This window comes from Sinohyriopsis cumingii, chromosome 2 (genome assembly GCF_028554795.1).
Source record: "Sinohyriopsis cumingii isolate HCF-2022 chromosome 2, ASM2855479v2, whole genome shotgun sequence".
NCBI lineage: Eukaryota > Metazoa > Mollusca > Bivalvia > Unionida > Unionidae > Sinohyriopsis > Sinohyriopsis cumingii.
The window spans coordinates 31,392,637-31,413,883 of NC_142962.1; the positions used below are offsets into that span (position 1 = coordinate 31,392,637).

Sequence of the window (21,247 nt, forward strand, 5' to 3'; positions counted from 1 at the left end):
AATCGCAATATGATTGATTAAAGAATTAGACAACAAAAATCGCAAATTTATTTTTAAGTCAGCATGAACCTACCTGAAAGTTTGAGGGTGGGGCGGGGAATCATGCCAACTGGTGTGTTTTTAGGACTGCTTTCAAAATTGCTTCTCAACGATTAAAGAAGCAAGTATTTGAAATACTTCAGTCAAATGTTATTGAAAAGTAAATGAAACAGGAAAAAAAAGGAAAGAAAAATGGTTAATCCCTTTGCAAAATTAAATGTTTTTTATGTTTTGGAAAGTACTTGTAATTACCCATGGCAACTGCCGTAGTTTTCGGAGAGGTGTCTCGTGGAGCTTTATCTTACAGTGCTTAACCTGTGCACTCCATGCGATTTCAATGAGCATATTCAGTAACTTTATCGCATGTATTCATTCTTAACTTGTAATTATACAGTTGCAATACAGTGTGGTTCATTTAAACATGATGGCGTATCTTCCGTTATATATTCATGTTAAAACATCACTAAAACTCAGGGTAATTAACATTTCTTTCTTAGATCTAATACTGTTTTTATGTTTCTACTCAGTTTTATTTACATACTAATTGGTATTAATGAAGAATAAAACAATAATGAGCCGACAAAACTGAGGTAATATTAGATGGTGTTTGTTGTACTTTTTTAAAGTCAGAACACGGAACTTGTAGAAATTAGTCTGGTTATGTTAACCATAACAGATGGTTATTTACAGTTACTTAAATCTCCAAAACGGGCCATCTGTTACTGAAGACTGACCACTTCGGACGTGACAAAATATCACATTTTGGATCCGATATCGCCTTCCTTTGTCTACATCATAATGTCGTAATTGTGCCAACATCTGATAAATACTGTCAATTATTTTACTACATGCACGAGGTGAGAGGCTTCAAGCAAAGCTCTTCAAACTTATGTGAAACAGCTTGCTGAGGTCTCCCTAAGATGTGCACCTTATAGCTTTAGATCAATATTATAAGCTAAACTTTCAATCACGTTATACGTAAAAACGTATCAGATTAGTTGTAACTATAATGAAACAATATCATTCAATTTTCTTGTATTTGCGGGAGAGAAATAAGATCATCCTGGCTTGTATGCAAAAATTAGGAAACGAAGTCTAATCACAAACAGTGACAATTCTCACCTTGAGGATTCTATAATGGAACTAGTGTTGAGAGCTGTTCAATGAGTTCAGTGCAAAGAAAAACTAAAAATAATTAAGTACCTCACACTTAAGCGGTTAAAATAATCCAGATTAAATCTAGGCAAAGAACTTTAAAACATTCATTATCGGTGACGTCAAAAGTGATTAGGCGCATGGGGCTCGCACTTCCTTCTCGCTGACAATTATCAGCAAGAAAAATACCATAATCGACAACTATAAAGACCACGGTTTTGAGGATGCATCACAAAAATGACATCCACGACGGGGTAGTCAGATTTGATAACTACTGCTACATCTTCAAAGAAAGTGTCACATCCATGCTGGATCAGTACCAATGGCATCGCTTTATGTCATTTGTAGATATGAACTAGATGTACAACAATCAGTCTACATTCATTATCACACATGGTGTTTAAGATCAAACTTGCTCTACAACGTTATATGATCACGACCAACCACAATAGCTATAAGCGCTAATTTCTTCATAAAACTATCCGCGACTGGAATGCATCATATTCAGACCGATAAGGTGAAATTCCGTAGATAAATGTCTGTCTCTGATACATTAAACCAGGCAGTAGTTGTACACGGTACTTTAGTTTTTCTATCTGTACCTAATCTGCCAATAATGCGGTTTTAGCAGGAATTCATAACGAGGTATGGCTTCTGCATATGGTGCGTAAGCCATGTGCTATAGGATTATACAAAGATACAGTAAATCACCTTTTAACGACCAACCACAACATTGTTTAAACTTGAGACTATTCCGCTTTAAAGATGAAAACTGCAAATAACTATATTTCACCATATGTATTCCCATGTTGAAATCACCCAATATACAAAATCACGGCCACCCAGTACGCTTAGATTTTAAAATACGTTCTTACATTTAAACGGAATACATCATCAATGCGAATCAGCCTTAGTCTTTCTCAACGAGCCCTCGCAAAGACGCCCATAAACTGTTTGCAACATGCAAAGAGTGAGTTTCTAATTTTTCTTTCTCATCGTCTCCTTGACAGCATAAGAAAGAAATCAAAGAAAAATGGGATGAAAATCACAGATTAACACGATTAAATGTGAAACTTAGAAGCCATGTAGTACTCACAGAGACACCATGAACGAGATTTATGCGATCTTTGCAGTTTATCCTAGATCAGAATTGAATGTTTTCACGTTTTGTTCGGGGTCAGGCACAAAATTCAGTGGGCCTTGAACTATTGATTATGGGAAGCACACGATTATTCTACCGTGGATAAAGTCATTCTTCGTCCGCCTTCACTATCGTAGTGATAAGAAAATTAACACGAGCATATCCCCGGCATGCCGAACGTAATGAACTACCTACTGTCTAATTTAAAAGACTCCAAATTTGCATAGTTCATGTATAACATATATTGTAATAAGAAGCACCAAAGGAAGGCACTTATTAAGTCACAGTTTACTCAGTGGATAAATTGCGCAAGTAGCAAATATTAATTTTTTTAGATCAGAGGCGTTAATCTGTTCCGTTATTTACATATCACTCAAAATCTAAATGAAGTCTAAACTAAGTATGTATGACTCTCTAACGAAAATGTGCAGTATTTCCTAGCATTCAAATGTACTCGGTTCTTGTGTATTCTTTGGTTCGAACTGCTGCGGTATATCAGTAGAGAGTCGAGCTCGCAATCCAAGCATCGCGTATTCGGTGCCAGCCCTGTCCAGTTCTGGCCAGCTGCCTTGGTGTGTTCTTGAAACTAGCACTTTGCTCCCGGTGAATGATTCAAGCAAAACTGTGGTACAAGTGTCGTAAAACCAATAGAAACGAAACCAAGATGTAGTGAATATCTTTGATACTAATTTATACGTACGTGTTCTATATACAAATAATATTTTAGACTTTAAGAATCTTTCCACCAGTTTATTATAAATGTTTGTAAGACATGGATTCTAAACACGTATACATCTATAGCTATCTTGAAATATGTTCCAATATTTCATACACATACACACACATAGCATATTATTTTTTGTATTAAATATTAATTATGCCTACTAGTATCAAGAGTTCTCCTAGAGAATCCAGGGATAGCATTTCCCGTCCTGTCTGGGGTATATTTGTAATTCTTTATAATAAATCATATATACCTTAATTTCTTTCATAGTAATCCGGAATGACTGTGTAGATAGGTGAAAATTAATTACTAGGCCGCCATGCGAGTGTGTCTGTTACACACGAGTGCATATAACACCGACCCAGTAGCATCTTTTTTCTGTTGATGTCAGCTTAGTCGTGATGGAATATGTGTTAGTGTGTGCAAGCAAGGCGATGCGTGCCGTTTACCCGCGGACCTGCGTTAGAATCTTCATAGAGTACGAATCGGACACACCAGTGTAATAGTATTATTTGTATCTGTATGCTGACCAACTGCTAGAATTTCCGTTATTACAATGCAATCTGCTTGGCAACTATCCAAAATAACAATAAAATTGAGGCCCGCGATCAATAGTTACCTAATCTTTATTCTTCAAATATTTGGCGTAGTTAAATTATTAAAAACATCGAATATCAGTTTATACAGGGGAGACTGATGGAAACGTATACGAAGAAAATAAAGTTCAGTCTTGTTTCTACTTACCGATATCGACAGAAACTGTATCGACAAAGGTTCCTAGAATTACAGCCAAAGCCGTAAAAAAAAAACATATAAAAAGTTTGTCGATGAACTGTTGTACAATGTGACACTGTAGACATAACTAGTTCTTTTCTATTTAGTTAGTATTCCCAGATGTAACATATCTTCAAATGTTTGCCTGCTTAAAAACAGTTTAGAAAACAACACACAAAAATACAGTTCTGCCACTGAATTTTCGTGGTATATGACACGGTAGAAAGGCATATTTCTGTCTCTGACATTTTGTTTCTGAGTGAAACTATTTTCTTCGCAGCTGAAATGATTTGTATCATCGATATTAATGCTTTTAAACCAATCATTTTCCGTGTATTTTTTTTTAATGTAGCTTTAAATAAGGGATGCAGATATAAATCGCTTTCCGTTCGAAGTGTTTTCGTCTCTCTGATGATAGAATGAGAGTAAAACCAGATGCGGGAATGTAATTAGGCATAATACATATTAACAATACAGATGGCTATGCGTGCAAAAGTTTCCTCTCATTGTATGCGTAATGTACGCCACTCATTATACAATATCACCATCAATATAATTTAATTCACCAAAGTGTATTAATTACCGTAGCCTACGAACGGAAAAATTACAAATTATGTAGATTAAATGCCCAGGGGTGTTATATGCCCTATGTTTAATTAGAGTCAGCAATTATTTATTATATACATCCAGTGTCAGATAGTGTCATTTGCCCTGTATTTATGGCATTATTATTTTATATTTCTAACCTAGAAGCAATGTGGAAACTCATCATTATCAACCCTAATAACCAACTCCCACAGGTTCCGCAATGCGTGACTGATGATTTATTCCATAAAGACCAAAGCTTCTCGAGAATCATGCATATTTCTATAAGCTGCATTAATCCGATTTTAAGTTAAGTGAGTTTTATTGTTCGACCAGCTCTAACCACTTTTATTGCTCCAGTAATCATTATTTCCGGGACACCATTGTAAACAACACCTAACAAACAATTACACTGTATACATAATAATAATATGAGTGATGTGTGATTGTGTTGCTGGAAATAAGGAGAACATGACAGTGGGTTTTATTAATTCCTTTTTTTTATCTAAAAAAAAGGGGGGTCTTTAAACAAAAGGCTTTAAACTCTGTAAACCATACATTGACGCTTGCACAGTAGGGAGTGGAAATATAAACGACACCTATAACTATTTAAGTCTCAATTAAAGCTTTGGATCAGGTAGTTCTACAATGCAGCTGCTTTTCCATAGTGTATCTGCAGATGTACCTTGTGGGGAGAACTCCGTCATTCCTCTTACATGCAGGGGATACAAAGCTTACAGCAAAGAGCAGCCTGGGTGATTTTGAAGTCAAATATATCATCTCTCTCCAACAATTTTTGATGGATGCCAATTAAGGACTATATCAATTTTTTGTTAGACAAACCGCCCATACCCTCAGGACTTAACCTCTGAGTACCTTAACGCCTTTAAGTTTTTGCCGAACATTAGCACAAGGAATATACAGTCGAGTGAAAACAATAATTTACATATACTAAAAGTTCGGACAAGTTATAATAGGAATACACAGTCGAGTGAAAACAATAATTTATATATACTAAAAGTTCGGACAAGTTATAATAGGAATACACAGTCGAGTGAAAACAATAATTTATATATACTAAAAGTTCGGACAAATTATAATAGGAATACACAGTCGAGTGAAAACAATAATTTATATATACTAAAAGTTCGGACAAGTTATAATAGGAATACACAGTCGAGTGAAAACAATAATTTACATATACTAAAAGTTCGGACATGTTATAATAGGAATACACAGTTGAGTGAAAGCAATAATTTATATATACTAAAAGTTCGGACAAATTATAATAGGAATACACAGTTGAATGAAAACAACAATATATATATATATATATATATATATATATATATATATATATATATATATATATATATATATATATATATATATATATATATATATATATATACTTAAAGTTCGGACAAATTATAATAGGAATACACAGTCAAGTGAAAACAATAATTTATATATACTAAAAGTTCGGACAAATAATAATAGGAATACACAGTCGAGTGAAAACAATAATTTATATATACTAAAAGTTCGGACAAATTATAATAGGAATACACAGTTGAATGAAAACAATAATTTATATATACTAAAAGTTCGGACAAATTATAATAGGAAATATTTTGCCTATTCAGTAGAATTTTATGGAGTAGTTTTCAGCATAGTATTAAACAGCACAAGATGTTTTAGCTTTTAATAAATTATGCCTCTACTGTCAGATTCCGACCCCAAGTCCAATACGAAATATCAACCAATATAACATGCTTACATAAATTTGAGTTAACGAAGTTTATTTCATATTTTTAACTGTACATGAGGAATGAAATCCAAAAGAAATGAAATGACTGAATGGCAAACAAATCGCGTTACTCTTTATTATTGCTGTATGTATAATTATAATATATATATATATATATATATATATATATATATATATATATATATATATATATATATATATATATATATATATAAACTATTAGGCTTGAAAGACATGCATTATAAAAAGTGTGATGAAATTATTTAATTATTTAGATGGTTTTTTGCTTCTTGTCTCTTCATTCAAAAGGTGTCATTTCTGTTTTTTTATTGATTCAAACATGCATTTGCATTAGAATTACGTCCACCATTCAAAAACTTGTGACATAATCCATGCTGTATCCCGAAAACAAAATAGTGAAATTTAAAGCCAAGGAATTATTTCAGATTTGTCAAACATTAATTTTCAATTACAAAGAAATACATTTTCAAGGCACATTCAGAGACTGTAATTTAGAAGCATGATACAAAGATTGTGAAGCTTGCTGCATATAGACCCCCTCCCCTTCAAAGGAGAAATGTAATGACTTTCTAGATATAACATCAATGGGTCTGCTTTCAAGCTTCATTTGGACAGACCCCTGTCTGTTTTCATGATATTAATATATTTTTCAGAATTAATAGCATGTTCAAGTATCTAACAAGCCATTAATTCTAAGTGGAATCATTCTATGTCGGTCTATCACATTATCCGATGAACGTCAATACCACCTCCCGCCAGATTTACCAGGCTCCACTTTAATTCCAATGTCGATAGTTCATCGGAAAAGGAACCTGTCTTAAATTATAATATAGGACATTGTGGATTATATATCCACATATATAAAAGGAATGATGTCATTTCCTTTTATCATCACCCACTTGAAGACGTAAGAAAACTAAACTGGGGTCATCTTATTTTCTTAATTGATATAAGCATTTTGCATCATGTGTATATTATTAACAGGTACAGAATTATGTTGCGTGTCGAGGCATGTGTTTCCTCATTTACATTTTCAGCCGGAAGGACCAATATTATATAGCTTATTATTGATTGTCAGTAACTTGGTATTAATTAACTTTTCAGATCTGCATATTTAAAGTAATTACATTTGCTTATAATAGCAAGCTTTGAAAACAAATTAATGAGATTGCAGAAGGCATTGGTGCAAAACAAAATATTTGCCAGTACTAACATTTTGCGTGATTAAAGTAAATACTCTTCTTGAAGGTTTTAGGATTTGGAAGAAAGTAAATGAAGACGACAAAAATCATTTAAGAGAGAGCATTTTTTGTCATCATATGATCAAAAGTTGAGCTAAATTGTGTATGCCAAAAAAGGAGAAAATTAATTTACTTAACATTACGGGTTCGGAGTGTGAGCTTGGTTCGTCTTTGTCTCAGCAAACAAAATAAGATTTTCCAGCATCAACAACAGTGCGTTCAATATTCTTGAAATACCATCTACTTAATTCTCAAACGTTCCATTTGAATTACAAGGATATAACCAATTCCACTTCCAGAACATTCGCTCATTGGCTGTAATATGTTTTAGAACCCGCACTCCCAAAACAAAATTAAACCTAGGTACAATAAATAAAATACATTGAGAGTAGCTTTCTAATGCAGGAACTGAAAATAGCATCTTAATGAAGAATCTGAAACTACCTTCCACTTACAGGAACAAACATTACGTCCAACCGTTGGGATGTATAGTAACTTCCTATTTCGGGGATTGCCTGTGTACTATTTTTACTCATTTTAATCAAAATTTTACGTTGAATTAGAACATATGCTCCCAAATAGCGTTCGTTTAGTATAGAGCGAAAATTATCTGGATGCAGATCATTCCAGTTATTGCGCTGAGTTTTAGAGCGGTCTGTATTTTGTTTGGAAACTAGGATGAAAGTGATCATTTTAGACTGTTTAGAATTTTCTATATTAAAAGTATCTAACCGATTACTGAAGCAAACTCGAAAGGACATAATTTTATTGGCGCAATAAACCAAGCCGACAAAAGCGACGCAGTAAGTAGCCACCTAACTACCGGAACACGCCCGAAATGACAAACCCGTATGGAGCGCAATAATTCCAAGTAGCATGATTGAATATGTGAAATCTAAACCAACCACAAACAACAGTGAGATAAGTGGTATCGGGACCGCGGGAGGTCGTGGGTTCGATCCCTGGCCGAGTCATACCAAAGACTTACAAAAATGGTACTAACAGCTGCCTCGCTTGGCGCTCAGCATTAAGAGGTTAGTGTTAGGACTGGTCGGCCAGGTGTCAGGATAATGTGACTGGGTGGGACATCATGCCACATATCTGCGGCAAGGTTCCCTCAGTGCTAGACATCACTAAAAACTGCCACACTGCAGACATCGTAGCGATATGACTGAAAAATTGTTAAAAGCTACGTTAAAATCCGAATCACACACACACACACACACACACACACACACACACATAAGTGGCATAAGAAAAATAAATTACAACTCGGAAGAGTAAACAGTTTTTTTACAAATGGAATTGAGCTTCATTTCTCGTTGACTCGTCTGATAAAAAAATTAGAAGGGAAGTATGATCTAAAGAACTTCAGGGCCTTAACTTTGCGCAAATTACTTATATGGTTCAGCAGTAAAACTCATTTCGAATAATCTGCTTCGCTCAAAAAAGTGATGGAGATACCTACCAAGATATATCCACACCAATCTCCTAACAGATGCAGAGGTGTAGTTCGATGAATTGAGTTATTCGGTTAGGTGGGTTTTTTGTTGGTTCTAACAGTATTTTTAATACAAATTATAGCTATATATTGCCGAAGAATAGGGAGCAAAGTACCTTTCCCAAGAACATACTGAGGCAGCCTAGATGGGCTGGTCTAGTCTGATAACATACGAGTCGTGTATTACGAGTCCTGCGCTCTACCATACGAGATACCGCGGTTCCCAGCTGTAGTGAGACTGACATGCTCGGAGCTCGCAGAACGCAGAGAACCGCCATCAAACGAATCAGCATTCGTTGTAAGGACAAGTTGATTCCCATCAACCCTACATCCCTACATACAGATGTTCGACTGAGCAAATTTGCCTACATCTTTCAGGATATGTTCCTGGATATCCTAGTAGACTCGTTCACCCAATATCCCTTCTTGTGCTTTGACTGTCTGAAGCATAGTCATCAAAAAAGTTACTGTAAAGGAAAAGCAGTATACCTGTGCTGTGTACAAGAGAGACAATGTACATCTTAATACAAGGAGAAAATCTCATGAACGAAATGCGTGACTTTCCATTAGGCCGGAATTTTTTGCTGCAGGATTGGAGAAACAACCTCCATAAAATTGTGCCTGTGCCCAGACCGACATTTCATGGCCGCCAGATTACGCCAAAGATAATCAATATTCGATGCAGTAAATTCCGCTTTTGTCTGTAATTGCATTTTATTTTGGTTATATGTATCAGATTTAATCTTCAGTAACGATTAGCTTCAGTTGATCTTATTAGCAACCAGTCTACATGCCATCAATGTATCATATTTCATTCATTATAACGGTTGATTCTACGTCAGCATTAACGTCATCATTCATCTGGTTCGGATCAAATGTAATAAACAATTATGAGTGTGGCATTTAACAAATCATTCCGTTCGGAAGCTGTTGCGATGGGGCTCTAATGCAGAGTCTTGTTTCATGTTGTTTTCATGTGGCAGCACATAATAAGCTATATATCTGATATCACCGTACAACAAATGCGACCATGATGGCAACACCTAAACATGTACAAACGTTTTGCAGTGACTAGGACCATGTTGGGGAACACCTAGACACGTTCCCTCTTCCTATAAAGGGGTATATGTATTGATTGTCTCCAGACTAGAACTCAAAAATTCGAACTCAAAATCTCAGAATCACCTATGGAACACGTTCGTCCACAGAGTATTATATTAACAAAAAATGTAATACAATATTTTCTAAATATCAAACTGTCTCAAAAACAGCCCGAATCACAGATTCTCGTTGATCTGGACAGCTAATATTTCCTTTGAGAGTTGCTTGTCATTATGGCATTCAGAGCGCATAAAAGTGTTAAGTCACACACACATATACATACACACGCACAGATATATATATATATATATATATATATATATATATATATATATATATATATATATATATATATATATATATATATATATATATATATATATATAGTATGTATGATTCTATTTACTTGCAGTTATATGTTAAACATTTTTTGTTATATTTCAAGCAGAGCGAGAGAAAGACTGATTGATGAAAATCGAACAATAAACTACAACAGCTGTATTTTCCTTCACTGTGATTGTAATATTTTTGCCTGATACTAATTGATAACAGTACCGTCAAGTCTTCCAATCAATTCTTACTAAGTGTATATTCAATAGAATTCGTTTCATAAGCGGTTGAGTTACTAAAAAAATTGATTAACAGCCATGACGAGGTGACATGGCAACTCGTGAAGAGGACACAATACTTTATTGAATCCTTTTAACGTGTTCTTGATTTGTGTATCGACAATGTCTTGAACAGACCACGTCTGCTTTGAGCCAAAGTTATGTCAACAATACTTCAAATTTGCATCAATAACATTTTATGGAATATTACGAAAGTTACAATGGATACAAATCTTTTTTTTTTATTTGTTATATGCATGACATCATGCAAGAGCTGCAGCACATAAAACCCACTGGCAACTTGCAAGGCCAGAAAAATCAATCGAATCAAGTCTTGCGATTAGCGAGTGGTGAAGCACTGATTAGTCAACATGCCTCATGCCTCATCTGAAAGACATAAATTGTATGGTTAGACGACCAGACGTTAACTTGCACTGGCAACATTCACAAAATAACTCTTGTCTCATCATTATGTCCTGCTTTAAACGCGCATAATTAAAACTCGTTTTCTTTTTCGTTTAGGAAATTCAAGAATCTTATATGGGATAGGGTAGGGGTTTGCTATGGTAATCATATGATATGCTATAACTCGAGTCACCTTTATTCCTAACTGCATGAAAGGCATATTCACTGCTCATTTCTTTACTTCTCAGTAACTGTCGTCGCTGCAAGATGTATTTGGCCTAATCGACATGAATGATGCTCTTTCATATTTTATAGTCAGATATGAACACTTATTAAACGCATGAAGCCTGTCTTGACTTAAACAAAAGCAAACGTATAATCCTCGAAACCATGTTCACAGAAGCATAGTTAAAATTTCAAGAAAGACTTTTGTCAGTTTTGACAACTGGATACAATGTTGTAACTGCATGTTACAAACGTGAGCTTTTCTAAAATTGTAAATTCGTCAAGAAGTTCAATAAATTGCTCTGTTAACAAGTTAAAAATTTAATTTGCTCAGAACAATGCGTCACATGAGGATGACATAACAATATGACTAAAGTTTAATAAAATTTGATCGTATGATATACGGATCACTTTCGAGATGTGCATTAAAGAATAAAAGGCTTACATTGCAACAATCGTGAATTAGTTATGCAATAGATGAGTAAGAAAATGTCTTACCTAACAAACATAAAAATGCACTTTATTTATTTTATCTAAGACTATTAAAGTAACACAATATTTAGAACAATGCAGAAGTTAATCACATTTTTGTAGCATTTCGACCATTTAATACCCAGTATATCTTTAAATATTATGTTTCAACATAAATGTTTTACAAGTACAGGTTATTCTTTTACAGCATGCCTTTCAAATAGGATATGGTATTTGTGCTTAACAGATTAATTGTGAAGATACAATTGTCTTTCGAGGGATGTAATAATGTCCATCAGTTTCCATTTTACGGATATCCCTATCCCACGTCAGTATCTGTATTCGGAAATCACCTGATCATCATACCCGTCTCTCTCTCTCTCTCTCTCTCTCTCTCTCTCTCTCTCTCTCTTAGCTTAGAAACTTCTAATGGTTTGTCTAACAAACGTCGATATTCTCGTTCCTCATCCAAGTTAAATAAACACGAACAAAACTAACTGTACTACGTCTAATGGTGTGGTATTACAAAACAATTTGGCACTGCTGGAATCATTGTCATGTGAAAAATAATCTTCTTCCCCATTACCTTGAAGACCCATTTAATTTTTCTCTACTTTGAATAATACTGGTCTCTGTTGATCGATTTCTTTTTAGAGTGCACGTTTATGGGCTGCAATAATCATCAGATGGAGACGAAAAGAGATTGGCTTGTTTACGAGTTTTACAGCACAGCAACCTAATTAGGTAATTCAGTACTGAGGCAATTGGAGTAATGTGTCTTGCCCAAGACACAGCATGGCAGTGACCTGAGCTTACCCGTGGGTATGATTCGAACACACACCCTTCCTGTCGAGTCCGGTACTCTAACCGCTAAACCAATGATCCTGCCTCCATTAATCGCCTCTAACGACACGCAGAAAGAGCGCATCGGACATACTAAACAATGAAAACAAACCATAATTTATAATTTTCAGAGAATTTCAATTCGTTCTACGCTATTGTCACTAGATAAAAAGAAAAAGGAGGAACGAAAAGAAAACAAGACGATATTGAGAAAGGAAGAAGGTTACTATGGTGACGACGATTTGTATGATATTGATAATGATGACGATGAGTACGACAATGAGAAGGATGTGCATGATTTCAGCATATTGAACTATCGTCTATTTCTCCAAATCAATATTAATTTTCTTGTTTTCTTTGTTTGGTATAAGATAAGTTTGACATTCTTTAGCTGGTTACAGCAAAATCTAACTCGTTGAACTCATGATTTGCCGAAATCTTTGAGCTTGAATGAGACGTCAGAAATCATTTATTTTTCTTTTCGGTACCCGCGTCCAATTGTTTGTAAGCTGAACTCCCTCATCTATAAACCCACTTCCAGTATGGAAAATGACCTGCAAAACAACCAGTATAACAACAGACTGGAACGTTTTGGCAATTTTTAATTGCATTAGTAAATCTCAGTCATTTCTAAAACAACTGTATTCTTGCTTTCCTTGAACTTGCCTGAGAACTCATTACAAGCAAGAAAAGCCACATCCGTTAGACCAATAATCAGCTCCATCTGCCGGTAAGTATGTTTATCTTTCTATACAAAATACAGACTAAAACTAGAGAATTTTGTATCTACTCTCAAGCATTTAGCTTAGAATAGGACTTTTAATAAAAAGTCAATACCAATAATAGATATGCAATGCCTACTTGTCATAACTTTCGTTTTACTTAATCTATCAATGGACGCTGAACTCAACATTGGACAACGTGATAATGAAAATGGTACAAACACTTGAACGATTTACTGTAACAAGGACCGATAAGAGACTATCGTGCAACGCATGTTACATCGTGTATCACACCAACTGGGAATATATTAGCTCCACCTTAAATGAACTTTTTAGCAGCTCTAGTTTCGAATAGCTGTTCAGTAAATGCTGTTGTACAAACTATATATATATATATATATATATATATATATATATATATATATATATATATATATATATATATATATATATATATATATATATATATATATATATATATATATATATATATATATTCTCCGTACGATGAGCGGGACTCGAGTGACCGAGTGGTCTAAAGCGCTCACCGTTACGGATCACTGTCATCTCATCTCTGTCTGTGTACGTTCGATACTGGTAAGCAACTTAATTTACTGTAGATCCCCTTTTACCGATGTATAAATGTGACTTAATATGCTATAACATTCAATTGGTTTATGTTCATGTTTGCAGGAAAACGGCCTAATTTGGACCAATCCTATTTTCTCCCTCGTCGTTGAAGACACTAACATTTCATCCAGAATAATTAGCGTGTTAAAAATATCCGACCGTAATTGATTCGGAGTGGAACTGCTCTTAGTCGGTATCTATGTTTTCCTAAGGTCACGACAGCTACTTTATTAACCTGCATCGATTATCATTCCACGTAAATAGGCCGACGATTATATATATATATATATATATATATATATATATATATATATATATATATATATATATATATATATATATATATATATATATATATATATATATATATAGTGTGTGTGTGTGTGTGTGTGTGTGTGTGTGTGTGTGTGTGTGTGTGTGTGTGTGTGTGCGCGCGCGCGTAGAATTTTACTGAATACGTATTGTATGTGATGGTGATAATCCTGAAGATGAGCCTCACCTTTTGTTTACATGCAAGAGATAAACATAGTTAAGACGCAGGTTTTTGCAAAATAATACAATGAACAACTGTCTTATGCTAAACCGTACAAGGTTATTCGGCTGACGATTCTACGAAGACGGCACGGTTTGTTTACTTTGCTTTCGAGTTAAGGAAAAATAGCTCGAAGAATTTGGGGTTTTTATATTTTATGCACGCTTTGTAGTACGTTTTATGTGAATTTTTACTTGGGCATTTGAACTGATACGCAAAAGCAAAGTTATTGTTCTATTCGGTATATTTCCCATCAAGACAGCATTATTTTACTCATATATAGCACGAAGTCCATAAAACGGAAATTGAAAACATCTCGAAGTCTCGCGAGAATACACTGTGCTATCGAGTTACAAGTCTTTCCGAATTATATGCATCAGCTTTTGAAGCGTGTGGATGGCAAGCGTTTCCTGACTCACATCTGCAACAGCTGATATTTCTGGTACCTAATTTACTGTTAAATATAGACAATTAAGAATCCCACAACTGTCCAAATTCAGTAAAAATCTAATAAACGTCCACAAAATCGATATAATCCCATAGACTAATATAATTATGGATCGATTCTAAGTATTATACATACTCTGCATATGTAAACAATGAACAGTGCGCATGGTAAGGTCTATGAATATCTCACGTTACCCAATAGAAATGCCAATGACAATGAGTTTATAAATAATAGTTCAGTAAGTGTTGATATAAATAACTATACTGATTTACTGAACGGAAAAATTACATTTGATGAAATATAACAAGCAATAAAGAAATTACAACAAAAATATTAAGACATTAAGTTTACGAATGTATTGATTGACAATATTAAACCGACCGATACGTTATATTAAACCGACCAGTAATTTATATTAAACCGACCGATACTTAATATTAAACCGACCTATACTTTATAGTAAACAGACCAATACTTTATATTAAACCGACCAATACTTTATAGTAAACAAACCAATACTTTATATTAAACCGACCGATACTTCATATCAAACCGACCGATACGTTATATTAAACCGACCAGTAATTTATATTAAACCGACCAATACTTTATAGTAAACAGACCAATACTTTATATTAAACCGACCAATACTTTATAGTAAACAGACCAATACTTTATATTAAACCGACCGACACTTTATAGTAAACAAACCAATACTTTATATTAAACCGACCGACACTTTATAGTAAACAGACCAATACTTTATATTAAACCGACCGACACTTTATAGTAAACAGACCAATACTTTATATTAAACCGACCGACACTTTATAGTAAACAAACCAATACTTTATATTAAACCGACCGATACTTTATAGTAAACAAACCAATACTTTATATTAAACCGACCGATACTTCATATCAAACCGACCGATACGTTATATTAAACCGACCAGTAATTTATATTAAACCGACCGATACTTAATATTAAACCGACCAATACTTTATAGTAAACGGACCAATACTTTATATTAAACCGACCAATACTTTATATTAAACCGACCGAAACTCTCTTTGGCTCAGCAGAGGTTATCACGCCAACGTAGAAGGAAACTGGTGTTCATATCGCCCCAAGTAGTTATAGACCTATTGTTACTATCATTTGTCTTGTGTAATTATTAAGACGGACTAGAATTAAATTAGGCTGAATTTAGAAGCGGGTATTCCACGAATGACAATGTACAAACATTTTTCTACGACGGGTTGCCTGACATCTTCAGGTATAGAAAGAAGTTAGTGTGTAGTATTGTAGCTTCTGAAAAATCGTCCAACAACGTTATAACAACTGCCACTTAATTTAAAATACTGGGAAATCCTTATATATATATATATATATATATATATATATATATATATATATATATATATATATATATATATATATATATATATGTGTGTGTGTGTGTGTGTGTGTGTGTGTGTGTGTGTGCGTGCGAAACCATTATACTGTCAAAAAGTACTGAATATCGAAAACTCGGAGCCCCGTGGGTTCACTTTCTTTTCGAGGTCACGTGGTTGTGGACACTTTACATGGCACTCTGTACTCATTCAGTTCCAATAATAATAATTCTACGAAACCGCCATAATCTTGAAAATTTAATATATTTTAATATCACAGAAAAAAGACCTATCCTTGACGTATGCTTCTATTTTTAGAAAACATTTTTAACCTTTATGCTTAAAGCCTGATGTCCTAATTCCGCACCTAAGTGAGGTTCGTTAGTATAACCTTTTCTTGTTTGAATCGTGATCTCCTAATTCCGCACTTAAGTGGAGTTCTTTTGTAGAAACTTTTTTTCATCTCATTTCGTCAGTGATAGACTCAGATTTGAAAAGATAATTTTACTTCTTTTTTCATTCTCTTTCTTAACCACTTATAGCTCCTAAACCCAAATATCCTCTATTTTGTTTGCTTCACCCTTTTCCAAACTGGTTCTAGTCTTTCTGCGTGATTAGCACTGTGAGTCCTACACTGTGACACTCTCCTCACAACTTGCATGATATATCGCTGCCCTAATGATATTTTCGACCCCGTAGGTCATACACGTCCAATCCCATTATCTGCTTTAATTAATCCACGAGAGCCAAGACGGGCTCCGATTATTGTTCAGTATGAATGCATTGAAATTGCACACACACACACACACACGCACACACAGACATAGTAATGGACGAAAACTAAATATGTATGTTAAGATTCATTGTATTGTAACAATATCTGTGACTATGACGACTGTCAAAGTGCCGATTTATCATGTCATTTGCCTCCTGTCCCATCTCTGAATATAAAGTATTTTGGGATGGTTCTCTCCGATGTTATTATACAAAATCTTCAAATTATACACCAAAGACACGTAAGAACGAAGAATACAGTAAATGCATTCTAAATGTTGTTGTTGTTGTTCTAGGGTTTAACGCCATTTTTCAGCACAAGATAGGCTATACATGGCGGCCAGTATAACTGGTGGAGGAAGAACCCTGGAAAACCCAGGGAAGAACCACCGACCCACGAGAAGCTACTGGCAGGCTTTCCCATGTACCCAGGCTAGCCGAGCCTTGGACTCGAACCCACGCAGACAGAGGTGAGATGGCAGTGATCCGGAACGGTGAACGCTTTAGACCACTCAGCCACTCGGGGCCCCGCATTCTAAATGAAATGCCAACATGCTATCCAAGAGTAGGGTGTTCTTAGGTGGTATTTCACCACCATGTTTTTGCGGATATGGTGGTATCCTCTAAAGCATGGCTCCGGTGACCTAGTGGCTAAAGCGTCCGCCTCGGATCGGGAGATTTCGGGTTCGAACCTAGACGAGTAATACATAAGACTTTTAAAAAAAATGGTACTAACAGCTGCCTCGCTAGGGGCTCAGGATTGAGAGGTTAGTGTTAAGACTAGATGGCCTTGCGTCAGTATAATGTGACTGGGTGGGACATTGTGCTACATGTTTGCGGCATGATGCCCCAGGGCTAGACATCACTATAAACTGCCACACTGCAGACATCGTAGCGATATGACTGAATTTGTTTTAAAGCTAGCAAAAATCTCAATCACTCACACATACACGTATCCTCAAAAACTGAGACAACACAAATAATATGGCTTGAATTTTACCGAAATAACAGTAGTACTGACTAACATCTACTCTTAGAATCAAGCGATCTGAGTGGCTGAAATATAAGACCGACTTAAAATTAACCATTCGTACGTCTTAAGTCTAGTGTTAAATTAAGACTGATTCGTATGAAAATGTAGAACAAGCACTAGTCTTAAATATAAATCGGAACGTAACACATTTGATGGGCAAATTTTAAGTCCGGTTTAAATTTTAAATAACTAATCAGTTATAATATATAATTTGCAACAAACCATAAAGTCATGGGTCTAAAAGCATCTAATTTAAAAACTCTTATGAAGAACTTGCCGGGGAGGGGGGATAACTATATCAAATATACGTAGTGGGTTTGGCTTGTGGTCGATGTGTGCCATTTTTGAAGGCAGTTGACGGTGCCGCTGTTGCTTCTAGTTTCTAAACTGACTTTATACCACATTCAATTTCGTCCAATCATACTAAGTACCATACATTCACAAAGGAAATTTCATACATGTATAGTTTTTCTTTCTTCACACTGATATGATTTACTGGTGCTCAGTTCCATTACACAGATCGGTATTTCATTCCTCGTACCACGAAGCAGAATTCAAATGCGTTATATACACAGTTTTTCATATCTTTAAAATTAATAAATACGTATAGGTGAGAACATACCAAACAATTTCCTATTACTAAATGTATCAGATACAAGTTCACAAAATTATTCCTTGCAACTCTAATGTCCAGTGAATTCAGTTCAGAATGACGAATATACTTACAAAATGACTACATCAGCTAGTTTGATAAATATCTCCCCAACACCGATACCCCATAATCAAAAAGTATACAATAAAACCTTGTCAATGCCTTAAATGGAGATGAAGTTACATTTAGCATATACCTTATGATTTGTTCCAAATTATCAAACTATAATCACTGAAATTACTATCTTCCATTTTTGACATTGTCCCACAACAAACTTGTGGTAGCTAATATTTCTATAAAAATTCTGAACCAATTGTGTGGTTGTTTTTATTTTGTTGTTTTGTTTTGTTGTTGTTTTTCCGTTACTAAAAATGTATCAAAATAAAACTGGTAGTTCTACGGCAGTTTTTCACCAATAAACAATGCAAAGACACCACCACCCACCCCGTTATAAGAATAAGATGCACTGTAATCTACACATTTCCATTACTATTGCAGACCGTGATCAACCATACATTTATAATACGAGTTTTCTCCACAAATCAGCAGTTTTAATTCGGAGAAAGAGGTGGACTCTTGCCTTCATACACTTTGAAATCAATGACAAAAAAGTCATATACATTTTGTACAGACACAGAGACACACAGAAACATTGAGGTAAACATTTTTCGTATGTTTTAACTAAATATGGGTGATTGCTAAACATGTGCAAACCTTCAGAAGTACTTCTGTTTTAATTCACAATACACCCTTCTTATTTTTCTCTGTACGAGAGTTATAGTAAACTATTCGGCAAAACACAAATGATCAATAAATGTAGAGTGATGAATGAAGGGTAAAAATATATTGATTTAGCCCAAGAGCATCTAACATGATTCACACATACATGTGATAATACAAGTCTGTAGCCATCATACACGAGATACTACAAGAACAATAACAATATACTCCATCCCTTCAATAATTTCTAATCTAATGCATCAAGCCGTAGGCTATAAAGCTGCATGCTTTATTTCCTACACAGGACACTTACGCCTGCATATGATAGATTCACTGTGTCAATCAGACATATTTCCTACCTTACAAACATCTCAACGCCTGTAGCCTCCAGATTCCTTTTGATTCCTTTCCAGGATTTCTGCAACTTGAATATCTGCCTGGCATTAAAGGGCAGTCTAGGATCTGTAGGAGCTGGTGGAGCTGGTTCGAGCAGTTCGTCAGCCATGTTTGCCCTTCATATCTAGCAGACCTGGTTTGAAGAGCAAAACGATTGCTTACAGGGAAACGCGCCTTCGCCTGCTTGGCTCCTGGCTTAAGCGAGGAGTGGCTGAATTCACTGTTATCCTTATATCGACTTTTTGCACATATCGCTGTGTAAAACATCCATTCAGTTATGATGGCCTCTGAGTATCGACCCTAGAAATGTGAAGAGACAAGCTAAAAGCTGATGCAAATTGATTAGATGGGAAAACACCCCCGAGGGGGAAAAGATGTCTCAACGGACTCGAAGGCATTAGTCCAGTGTATCGATACAAGCTTTCTCTAATACACTTTCTTGTAGGATTTAATTTTAAAAGAATATAAATATTTTTTTTAATGATGTTGATCCTTATATAACAATATAGAACAATACACCATAGATAGGAAAATTATGTGGTGTCAATAATAGTTGGTTCACTTTTGCTTTTAAAGTTTATCACTTTCAAACCAAACACAGACTTGTACTTGCTCCTGGTCTGATATTACAAGTTATGTATAATCGGTCTCCAGATTTGGTACCGACCCTGCATAATATCCCATCTATCTATCTATCCATATATATATGTTGTTGTTGTTGTTGTGGGGTTTAACGCCATTTTTCAGCACACGATAGGCTATACATGGCGGCCAATATTAATGGTGGAGGAAGAACCCGGGCAAACCCCGGAAAGAACCACCGTCCATATATATATATATATATATGTGTGTGTGTGTGTGTGTGTGTGTGTGTGTGTCTGTCTGTCTGTCTATTTATCTATCTATCTATGTTACAAGCTCTCTCTCTCTCTCTCTCTCTCTCTCTCTCTCTATATATATATATATATATATATATATATATATATATATATATATATATATATATATGTGTGTGTGTGTGTGTGTGTGTGTAGTTGTATATGTATATATTAGCCTTAAGTGTCCTTATGTACTGTACTGTTCTTAGATAGTTTAAGAGAAAACGTTTTTTCTTCTGAGCAGAACTTTATTCTCATTATCCTTTGCATCATTAATAAGCGGGAACCAATTCGCAAAAGATTATTAAGGACTGAGTCAATTTAGCTAAACAAGGTTATCTGATTACGATTCTCCTCGTGACAATAGATTAAATGAAATTTATTTTGAAGAACGCATTTTGGGTGTGCGCGCATACATGATTAGTTGTGTGGAATTTAACGCCAGTTTCAACACGTGAT

The 21,247-nt window shown here is 34.9% G+C and overlaps 1 protein-coding gene across 3 annotated transcripts in view; it reads right to left on the reverse strand.

The window, feature by feature from the left end:
- The window catches only part of LOC149804570 (globin-2-like), a 57,142-nt gene that overhangs the window by 12,625 nt on the left and 23,270 nt on the right, over positions 1-21,247 (reverse strand). For 2 of the 3 annotated variants that reach the window (XM_089941664.1, XM_089941672.1), the window contains exon 2: positions 19,874-20,210. The exons of the other annotated variant lie outside the window; for it this stretch is intronic. In XM_089941664.1, coding sequence (XP_089797790.1) covers positions 19,874-20,019 — 146 coding nt within the window. In that variant the 5' untranslated portion in view covers positions 20,020-20,210. The remainder of the gene's footprint in view (positions 1-19,873; positions 20,211-21,247) is intronic. 3 annotated transcript variants of the gene reach the window in all.